The following is a 12,285-nucleotide window of genomic DNA, read 5'->3' on the forward strand; positions in this document are numbered from 1 at the left end:
ACACAAATTTGAATATAACGCGGTAAAGCAGTGCTCCGGGGGGGCGGGGCTGCACACTCCGGCGGATCAAAGCAAGTTTGATATAACGCAGTTTCACCTATAACGCGATAAGATTTTTTGGCTCCCAAGGACAGCGTTATATCGGGGTAGAGGTATAGTGGTAAAGACTCGGTGGCACAGGCTTTAGCACAGGCTAGCAACCAGAGTACCCAGACAGGCTTGTACTCTGGTTGCTAGCCCACGTTGCCACATATTCACTACTGTTGTAACCTGTGCCAGCAAGATTAAGCCTAGCACTGGTATGTCCACCTGTGCTACAATCACACTTTCACTTGCAGTGTAGACATACCTTAAGAATGCAATGTTCCTACAAAATTAACAGATTACTGAATGTTTATCATACAGTTTTAAAAATGTATGTAGAAATACAAAATGTTAACATGTCACATATCAAAATAATATTCAACAGACATTTCAATATATGTATAGAATGCGCTCCAGAAGCTCCTTACCGAAATAGCTGTTATCCTCAGAGAATCTACAGTGGAATGTCTGAAAAGGTACCATAAAACAGGTCCAATTTCTCCTGTAATAAATCCCTGTGCATGAAAAGAATCAGGGGTGCAAACATTTTCAACAATCTTCGCCGCCATATGATTCACAACACGTTCTTCCTAGAGGGGAAAAAAGGCATTTTATATTAGTTACTATTGTCTATCTCTGACTTTACTTTTCTGAACTATTTAAATAAAAGGCAAAAACAGCAAAATAATTTGTGTTGTCTGAATACTGCTTCTTACTCTTGTTACACAAATATCAGGAAAAATATGGAAAATCCTTAGGGAAGAAGTCATTTCACAGGAAAATTCAACTACTTTGAAATATAAAGTTTATGTCCCCCTCCCCCTTTGTCTTGTACTGTAAATAAATCCAAGGAGATAATAGAAATAATATTTAAAAGTGAGTCTTCCATCTCCAAGTGATCACTCTAAATCCAGCATAGGTCAGCAGTGAATGAAAGTTGTCACTGTGTCTTATTGTGTCATGAGCATTCAGCAATCAGCTCTACATGAACAGGTGTTCATATCACAAAATTTGCCAATAAGAATACCAGTTATTATGGTGATGTTAACAAAAGGGTCAAGGACTTGATAGGCATGGATATTAAGGTATATTATCATGGACCTTATCGTGCAACAATTTGTGTTCTGGATAACTCCTATTGACTCTATCAAAAGGTTTTCTTGAATACAGACTGCATAATCAGATGCTATATTTTATAAACAGATCATTTACCAAACAGAAATTGAAGACAGAACATATGATATTTTTCCTCATTGTCCACTACATCGTTTTCCTTCCAGCTCTAACTGTGAATAAGCAGGTTTCAGAGTAGCAGCCGTGTTAGTCTGTATCCGCAAAAACAACAGGAGTACTTGTGACACCTTAAAAGATTAACAAATTTATTTTAGCACGAGCTTTCGTGAGCTACAGCTCACTTCTTCGGATGCGTAGAATGGAACACACAGACAGGAGATATTTATACATACAGAGAACATGAAAAGGTGGAAGTATGCATAACAACAAGAATACTTCCAACACACCTCTGAACTATATACTAACCCACAGAATCCTTCCTACCAACGCTATAATAAAAAGGATTCTGCATGGACTTCTCCTGAGGGTCGAAACAACAGACTGGACTTCTACATAGATTGCTTCCGTCACCGTGCACGGGTTGAAACTGTGGAAAAGCAACATCACTTGCCCCATAACCTAAGCCGTGCTGAACACAATGCCATCAACAGCCTCAAGAACAACTCTGACATCATAATCAAACAGGCTGACACAGGAGGTGCTGTCGTCATCATGAATAGGTCGGAATATGAACAAGAGGCTGCCAGGCAGCTCTCTAACTCCACATTCTACAAGCCATTACCCTCTGATCCCACTGATGATTACCAAAAGAAACTACACCATCTGCTCAAAAAACTCCCTGAGAAAGCACAGGAACAGATCTGTACAGACACATGCCTAGAACCCCGACCAGGTGTATTCTATTTGCTACCCAAGATCCATAAACCTGGAAATCCTGGACGCCCCATCATCTCAAGCATTGGCACCTTAACAGCAGGATTGTCTGGCTATGTGGACTCTCTCCTCAGGCCCTATGCTACCAGCACTCTCAGCTATCTTCGACACACCACTGACTTCCTGAGGAAACTACAATCCATTGGTGATCTTCCAGAAAACACCATTCTGGCCACTATGGATGTGGAAGCCCTCTATACCAACATTCCACACAAAGATGGACTACAAGCCATCAGGAACAGTATCCCCGATAATATCACGGCTAACCTGGTGGCTGAACTTTGTGACTTTGTCCTCACCCACAACTATTTCACAGTTGGTAACAATATATATCTTCAAGTCAGTGGCACTGATATGGGTACCCGCATGGCCCCTCAGTATGCCAACATCTTTATGGCTTCCTTAGCTCTCGTTCCCTAACGCCCCTACTCTACTTGCGCTACATTGATGACATCTTCATCATCTGGACTCATGGAAAAGAAGCCCTCAAGGAATTCCACTGTGATTTTAACAATTTCCATCCCACCATCAACCTCAGCCTAGACCAATCCACACAAGCGGTCCATTTCCTAGACACTACTGTGCTAATAAACGATGGTCACATAAATACCACCCTATACCGGAAACCCACTGACTGCTATACTTACTTACATGCCTCCAGCTTCCATCCCGGACACACCACACGATCCATTGTCTACAGCCAAGCTCTAAGATACAACTGTATTTGCTCCAATCCCTCAGACAGAGATAAACACCTACAAGATCTCTATCAAGCATTCTTAAAACTACAATACCCACCTGCTGAAGTGAAAAAACAGATTGACAGAGCCAGAAGAGTACCCAGAAGCCACCTACTACAGGACAGGCCTAAAAAAGAAAATAACAGAACGCCACTAGCCATCACCAACAGCCCCCAACTAAAACCTCTCCAGCGCATCATCAAAGATTTACAGCCTATCCTTAAAGATGATCCCTCACTCTCACAGATCTTGGGAGACAGGACAGACCTTGCTTATAGACAGCCTCCCAACCTGAAGCAAATACTCACCAGCAACCGCACACCATACAACATAAACACTAACCCAGGAACCTATCCTTGCAACAAAGCCCGATGCCAGCTCTGTCCACATATCCATTCAAGTGACACCATCATAGGACCTAATCACATCAGACACGCCATCAGAGGCTCGTACACCTGCACATCTACCAATGTGATATATGCCATCATGTGCCAGCAATGCCCCTCTGCCATGTACATTGGCCAAACCGGACAGTTTCTACGCAAAAGAATAAATGGACACAAATCTGACATCAGGAATCATAACATTCAAAAACCAGTGGGAGAACACTTCAACCTCTCTAACCACTCAGTGACAGACTTGAAGGTGGCAATTTTGCAACAAAAAAACTTCAAAAACAGACTCCAAAGAGAAACTGCTGAACTCAAATTAATATGCAAATTAGATACAATTAACACTGGCCTAAACAGAGACTGGGAATGGTTGGGTCATTACACTAATTGAATCTATTTCCCTATGTTAAGTTCTCCTCACACCTTCTATGGGCCATCTTAATTATCACTTCAAAAAGTTTTTTTTCCTCCTGCTGATGATAGCTCATCTCAATTGATTAGACTTTTCCTGTTGTTATGCATACTTCCACCTTTTCATGTTCTCTGTATGTATAAATATCTCCTGTCTGTGTGTTCCATTCTATGCATCCGAAGAAGTGAGCTGTAGCTCACGAAAGCTCATGCTAAAATAAATTTGTTAGTCTTTAAGGTGCCACAAGTACTCCTGTTCTTTTTGTGAATAAGCAAAGTCTTTCAACACTGACTACATGCAACTGATGAATTGGTCAAGTTAATTTAAATACAAGAAAGACAGACAATAGATGTACTCCAGAGATTTAGTTTGTTTAGTCTATAGCACACTCAGTCTTCACAAATAATGCATCATAATGGCATTATTTATTTCTCTTATATTATTCTCCACTTTATCCTACCATCTCGTTCCCTTTGGATTTCTGACATTTATATCTCCACTGTCATAACCACCACCAACTGAGCAACAATAATGAAACTTTTCATGTCATTAAAAATATATTCCTAACTATCTCCTCCCTCTACTGATCATTGATGTTTAATTTTTAAACATAAGACTAAATAGATGTATGTGGGAATTTAGTATAATTCTTATTAAAGGAAACTTTCATCTTAAGTGTCATATTAATCCGTTACCACTGTCTAAACTTCAGTTCTACTTAAACAAGAACAATTGACTCCTGGGGCCTGATTCTCATCTCACACCAGTTTTACACTGATATAACACTACTGATTCAATAGATTTACTTCTCATTTACACAGCTGTAAATCAAAGGAGAATTAGCCCCCAATCTTAACAAGTTTTGTTAGTGTACCATCCTGTACAGTAGACAACCATTTAAAAACTCAAACAAGTGCAGTTTTATCAAAATTAAGCTTCTTGATCCTTATTTCTCAGATGTTTTTGTTTGCAAATGATTGAATGTATAAAGTTTTTTCCTTTAAATTTCAGTTTAAATGATTTTCTGAACTGCACAAGTGAAAAAAATACATGCATTTACAATACTCACTGTACATATTCAAAAGATTAATAGCAGTAATAATTCTCTCTTACATACCAATGCTTATTAGGCACACAAACTGGGGCTCCTGTGTCACTTGAAATAAGTAACACCACATTTAATAAATGCATTGCAATACCATAAATAAGCCATAACCAAAGCATTATGCAGCAGAGAATGGTTATTATGAATGCTAACAGATCTTCAGCAATATCCAGATGCAGTTTTAGCTATTCTTAGCAAAATTTTGTCCCTCAAAAGTGTGCCAGCCAGTGCGGAGATGAGTCATGCCCTGTACCAGATAACCACAGTCATTCTTATATCTTGGCTGGGAAATGGTCATGTATTGTCACAGTGCTCTATCAACTCAATGAGGCTTTCAGATTAATTCAATTTGCTGCCACCTGAGATTGGCTCCCTTAGCCCCCCTGGGACCTGTTCTTAAACACCGTATAAGCAACAAGCCTTGTACCATTTTCTGCTTTATTAACTCTTGGGGAAGGGAGCCTGAGCTAAACTAATATTTGGCCTCAACTGAAGGATTCATCTTGTCATGTTATCAGGACATAAACTATGTTAGTTGACAGAAATGGATCCTCAAGATATGATTAAAGAGCTTTTCGTACACCAGATAACCTGCCAATATCATGAACCATAAACAGCATGAATATAGCAATATTAAAAAAGTAACACTATCAGATTTTCTCAGATTCCAAGTAGTTTTACAAAAGAGCACTAAAAGATATAGGGCCTGATTTTTAGAGGCACTAAGCACTTCTGGTTCCCACTGACTTCGAATACAGTTGTGGGTGTTCAGTACTTCTGAAAATCAGGCACACATAAATGAGAAAGCAAGTACGAATAAGGTGAATATATCTGAAAAGACAAAGGTAAGCCTCCCTTTCATTCGAAATTTAAAAGTATAAAGAGGTCAACATTTCCATTTGGATAAATAACTGATTTTACTCTATCTTGCTATTTATTTTGGTTGTGGAAGAGCCAACAGCATATTAGAAGCTTTCCTAAACACTGAGAAAGAACATAAAATCTAAAAGCAGTGTAGATCATAGAATATCAGGTTGGAAGGGACCTCAGGAGATCATCTTGTCCAACCCCCTGCTCAAGGCAGGACCAATCCCCAGACAGATTTTTAGCCCAGTTCCCTAAATGGCCCCCTCAAGGATTGAACTCACAACCCTGGGTTTAGCAGGCCAATGCTCACACCACTGAGCTATCCCTCCCCCCTGACTTTTAATTAACATGTCATCTTCAGTTTTGGATAATATATTGTACACACACACACACACACACACACACACACACACACACACACACACACACACACACACACACACACACACACACACACACACACACACACACACACACACACACACACACACACACACACACACACACACACACTATGTATAACATTTATATATAAAAAAATCAAAAATTTCAAACACTCATGTAGTGTCATTACAGAAGCAGATTGGAAACAGATTCGGGAAATAAAGAACTTATTCCAGCATCTTTCTAATCAGTTGCTAGAACACTTTCAGTTTAAACAAAGATGAAAGTTGGAAAATTAGAATATATTAAAGCCGTATCACGAAAAAATTAACTTTTGTTCTTGAGTATTCAGGATTATAGAAATCAAAATTTTCATTTGACTGTGAATTGTAATTACACATTCTGCACTGAAAAAAATAATCTGACAATGTAGCACGAGTAAAAGATTTACTTTTACTTTAAAAAAAATAAACCAAGAATTTGACTGTAAATTGGGGAATGGACATCTAAAAAAGGAGTAAGGAGGACAATAAACACCACCCAGTCTGTCCCCTCAGTATGACACAATCGGTCCTTCAGCAGCCCAAAAATAAGGCTCAGCCTGGACACAGGACTTCACTGCAGCAAACAGACTGGGGCTTTAGCTCTTATACTTGTAAATACATATATATTTAATGATAAATATATATATTTCAACAATACCACGGGGCCAACTGATGTAAACAGAAACAAGGAAATTAAATGTCAAGGAAATTTTCTTCTTAAACCACCATTCTGTACTGTATTTGAGCACACACTATGTGAAAAATTACCAAGTCACATCACATAAAATGGAAAGGAAAAAAAAAGAAAGAATGATAGAAATGTAGGGCTGGAAGGTTCTTTGAAAGATCATCAAGGCCAGCACTCTGCACAGAGGAAGGACCCATGTAAACAGACTACCCCTTACAGGTGTTTGTCCAACCTGTTCTTAATAACCTCCAACAATGGGGATTCCACAACCACCCTTGGAAGTCTATTGTACAATTTAACTATCCTTAGAGAGTTAGAAAGTTTTTCCTAATATCTAATCTCCTTTGCTGCAGAGAAAGACCATTATTTCTTATCCTAACTTCAGGAAACAAGGAAAACAATTGAACACAATCTTCTTTATAACAGCCCTTAACATATTTGAAGTCCGTTATCAGGACCTCCCGTCTTCTTTTTTCAAGACTAAATATGCCTTGGGTTTTTTTTGTGTTTTTTTTTAAACTTTTCCTCATAGACCAGGTTTTCTAAACCTTTTAGCATTTTTGTGGCTCTCCTCTGGACTCTCTCCAGTTTATCCACATCTGTCCTGAAGTGTGGCACACAGAACTGGACACACTACTCCAAATGAGGCCTCACCAGTGCTGAGTAAAATGGAACAATTACCTCCCATGTCTTACATATGCCACTCATATTAATATACCTCTGAATGATATTAACCTTTACCGCAGCCGAATCACATTGTTGACTCATATTGTGTCTGTGATCTGCTCTAAGCCCAGATCTTTTTCAGCAGTACTTACCACCTACCCAATTATTTCCCATTTTGAAGTTGTACATTTGATTTGTTCTTCCTAAATGTAGTACTTTGAACTTGTCTTTATCGAATTTCATCTTTTTTATTTCAGACCAATTCTCTAATTTAATTTTTTTTAATTTTAAATTCTAATCCTGTCCTCCAAAATTCTTGAACCCCTCCCAGCGCGGTGTGTCATCTGCAAATTTTATAAGCACTCTCCACTCCATTTTCCAAGTCAATAATGAAAATATTAAATAATACTGTACCCCAGTAGATACACCCTCCCACTCTGACAGCAAATCATTGATAACTTACTCTTTGAGTACAGTCTTTCAACCAGTTGTGCACTCACCTTAGAGTAATTTCATTTAGACCACATTTCCCAAGTTTCCTTTAGAGAATGTCATGTAGAAGTGTGTCAGCCACAATGCTAAAATCAAGATATATCATGTCTATGGCTTCCCCTATCCATTAGATCAGTAACTCTGTCAAACAAGGAAATTAGGTTGGATTGGCATGAATTGTGCTTGACAAACCCACAGTGGCTACTCCTTATAGTCCTATTTTCTTCTACAAATTGATTGCTTAATAATTTGTTCCAGTATCTTTCCAGGTACCAAAGTTAGGCTAACGGGTCTATAATTTCCCTGGTCATCTTTGCTTCCTTTTTTAAAGACAGGTACTGTGTTTGCCCTTTTCCAGTCCTCTGGGACTTCACCCATCTCCAGGAGTTCTCAGATATAATTACTAATGGTTCCAAGATTGCATCCGCTGCTTCCTTAAGCTTCCTAGGATGAATTTCATCAGGCCCTACCAACTTGAATAGATCTAATTTATCTAAATAATCTTCAACCTGCTCCTTTTCTATTTTGGCTTTTGTTCCTTCCACCTTGTTGTTAATATTAACTATGTTGAGTATCAGTCATCGTTAACCCTTTTAGTGAAGACGAAATAGGCATTAAATACCTCAGTCTTCTTGATATCATCAGGTATTAGCTCTCATTCCCTGCTGAGTAGAGAACCTATGCTTTCCTTTGTCTTTTTCTTGCTCCTAGTGCATTTTAAAAACCTCTTCTTATTCCCTTTTGTGTTCCTTGCTAGGCATAACTAATTTTGTTCCTTAGCCTTTCTGATTCTGTGCCTACATGCTTGTGCAATTCTTTTTTTTTACTCCTCCTTAGCAATTTGTCCGTGTTTCCATTTTTTGTAGAATTCCTTTTTGATTTTCAGGTCATTAAGGAACTCCTGATGGAGCCATAATGGCCTCTTACTATTCTTCTTATCTTTCCTTCACATCAGGATAGTTTGCAGTTGTGCCTTAATATTGTCTCAAGAAATTGCCAGCTCTCATGAACTCCTTTTTCCCTTAGATTTTCTTCCCCCAGGACAGTTCTCTGAGTTTGTTACAATTTGTTTTTTTGAAGTCCATTCTCTTTATTGTTTATCTCTTGACTGCTCTCACGCTTTCCTTATCCTCACACACAACTATTTCAAATTTGATGACAATATATATCTCCAGATCAGTGGCACCGCTATGGGCACCCGCATGGCCCCACAATATGCCAATATTTTTATGGCCGACCTGGAACAACGCTTCCTCAGCTCCCATCCACTCACGCCCCTTCTCTACCTACGCTACATTGATGACATCTTCATCATCTGGACCCATGGGAAGGAGACTCTGAAAAATTCCACCATGATTTCAACAGCTTCCACCCATCCATCAACCTCAGCCTGGACCTATCTACACGGGAGGTCCATTTCCTAGACACCACGGTGCAAATAAGTGGTGGTCACATTAACACCACCCTATACCGAAAACCTACCGACCGCTATGCCTACCTTCATGCCTCCAGCTTCCATCCTGGGCACACCACAAGATCCATTGTCTACAGCCAAGCACTGAGGTACAACCGTATCTGCTCTAACCCTGCAGACAGAGACCAACACCTAGAAAATCTCCACCAAGCATTCTCAAGACTACAGTACCCACATGAGGAAATAAGGAAACAGATCAACAGAGCCAGATGTGTACCCAGAAGCCTCCTACTGCAAGACAAACCCAAGAAAGAAACCAACAGGACTCCACTGGCCATCACGTACAGTCCCCAGCTCAAACCCCTCCAACGCATCATCAGGGATCTACAACCCATCCTGGACAATGATCCCACACTTTCACAGGCCTTGGGTGGCAGGCCAGTCCTCGCCCACAGACAACCTGCCAACCTGAAGCATATTCTCACCAGCAACTGCACACCGCACCATAGTAACTCTAGCTCAGGAACCAACCCATGCAACAAACCTCGATGCCAACTCTGCCCACATATCTACACCAGCAACACCATCACAGGACCTAACCAGATCAGCCACACCATCACCGGTTCATTCACCTGCACATCCACCAATGTAATATATGCCATCATATGCCAGCAATGCCCCTCTGCTATGTACATCGGCCAAACTAGACAGTCTCTAAGGAAAAGGATAAATGGACACAAATCAGACATTAGGAATGGCAATATTCAAAAACCTGTAGGAGAACACTTCAACCTCCCTGGCCACACAATAGCAGATTTTAAGGTGGCCATCCTACAGCAAAAAAACTTTAGGACCAGACTTCAAAGAGAAACTGCTGAGCTCCAGTTCATCTGCAAATTTAACACCATCAGCTCAGGACTAAACAAAGACTGTGAATGGCTTGCCAATTACAGAACCAGTTTCTCCTCCCTTGGTTTTCACACCTCAGCTGCTGGAACAGGGCCTCATCCTCCCTGATTGATCTAACCTCGTTATCTCTAGCTTGCTTCTTGCTTGCTTATATATACACCTGCCCCTGGAAATTTCCACTGCTTGCATCCGAAGAAGTGGGTATTCACCCACGAAAGGTCATGCTGCAAAACGTCTGTTAGTCTATAAGGTGCCACAGGATTCTTTGCTGCTTTCCTTTCCTTATAATCATGAAATCTATTGTTTCATGATCATTTTCACCCAGATTGCCTTCAACCTACAGATTTACAACCAGTTCTGTCTTGTCAGTCAGAATCAAGTCTAAAATGGCTGTCCCCCTGGTTTTGTCCTCTGCTTAATGAAATAAAAAGTTGTCCCCAATATTTTGCAAGAACCTACTGAAAAATACTTGGGATAAATCTCATGACTGAAATATCAGTATAGGGGGTTATAGCTTGTTTAGGAAGGACGAGTAGGGGGAAAAAGAAGGACATGTTGCATTATAAATCAAGAATATATATACTTGTTCTGAGGGCCAGAAAGTTGAAAGGTCCATCAGTTGAAAGTTTCTGGGTAAAGATAAAAGGGGAAAAAAATCAGGGTTGACATCATGATGGGGTCTACTATAGACAATCAAATCAGGATGTGGAAGAGACATATCTAGAACAAACAACAGAAATATACAAAACACAAGACCTAGCAGTAATGGGGGGGGATTTTAACTACTCAGACATCTGATGGAAAAGTAATTTGGCAAAACAGATCTCTGATGTCACTTAAGTCAGAATTTAGCTTATGTACTAATACTTCCAGTTTTTTATCTATTCCCCATAATCCTTATATTTGGCTATAATCAAAGATGTTGAGCAGATTCTCCCACTGATTTCCCTTTTATTTCTCATATGACCCTATTGTAATTTTCCATTTCCTCCCCGTCTAGCCCTCTGTTATGGTTGCTTTTTTATATTTACCTGTGGGCTTCATAAGCATAGATCAGACCACATTAATAGCCCATGGCAGAACCAGATCTCTCAACAGTGGGATACAAGTTAGATAATTTCTTCAAAAACCTTTTAACTGTATCATACACAAATAATGATCTGTCATCAATCAAAACATGATAAGCTGAAAGAGCCAAATTAACTCTTAAAGACAATTTAAAGAGCCCCTCACACTTCAAATACATTATATATTCCAAAACACAGAGAACAAAAGTTGTAAATGGTGAGCCAGATTTTTTCATAAAAACAATCTAAACCATTTCAAATAACATTTCATCACAGATTGTTTTCTAGAATTAAGCAATATAGTCTGACTAATGACAAACACGTTGTTCAAAATCATTCAAAGTCCGATAGGCCAGGATGTTACATAGAGAGATTGGGGATCCAGATGAAGAATTTGCCATACTGCTGAGAAAACAAGTTTGGAGGCAAAGGAAAGAATCTGTAAACTCCCTCCAACAACTGAAGCAGGTCTGCATACCATTGCTGTCTCTGCCAAGCTGGAGCAATCAGGACCAACTCTTTCTTTTCCTCTCTTATCTTCCTCACCACCATCTCAATTAATGGGAAAGGGGGGGAAAAGCATACAGGAGGCCCTCTCACCACTGCATCCGGAAAGCGTTCAAGATGGACCCACTGCTCTTTCCCACACTTAACAGAAAAGACTATTTTTTTGTTGAACTTGGTTGCAAGCAGATCCACAATGGGCCAACCCCAACTGGAGATCTCTTGTACTACCTGGTCCCTCAGAGGCCACTTGTGCATCTGAGAAATTTCTCTGCTGAGCTTATCTGCCAATATATTACTGTACCCTGCTAAACAGATAGACGTGTAGACTGTACCAGTCCCACAGACTGACTGCCTTCGCACACAGCAGAGGAGACAGGGCACCTACTTGCTTGCAGATATAATATAGGGCCAACTATATTGTCCATCGTTACCTGAACAACTTTCCTCCTTATTTGAGAAAGAAAAGATCTGAGAGCCAGGTGAAGTTCCTCTCAGTTCTAAAACTGC

The 12,285-nt window shown here is 39.9% G+C and overlaps 1 protein-coding gene across 11 annotated transcripts in view; it reads right to left on the reverse strand.

Annotated features, from left to right (window-relative positions):
- ULK4 (unc-51 like kinase 4) overlaps window positions 1-12,285 on the reverse strand; it is a 425,848-nt gene that overhangs the window by 324,457 nt on the left and 89,106 nt on the right. For all 11 annotated transcript variants that reach the window (XR_005594699.1, XM_039526400.1, XM_039526397.1 and 8 more), the window contains exon 20: window positions 513-674. Coding sequence is in view for 10 of the 11 variants with exons in the window: in XM_039526400.1 (XP_039382334.1) it covers window positions 513-674 (162 nt within the window). In the remaining variant the exon portion in view is untranslated. The remainder of the gene's footprint in view (window positions 1-512; window positions 675-12,285) is intronic.

The sequence above is a fragment of the Mauremys reevesii genome, linkage group 2 (genome assembly GCF_016161935.1).
Source record: "Mauremys reevesii isolate NIE-2019 linkage group 2, ASM1616193v1, whole genome shotgun sequence".
In the NCBI taxonomy this organism is placed as follows: Eukaryota; Metazoa; Chordata; order Testudines; family Geoemydidae; genus Mauremys; species Mauremys reevesii.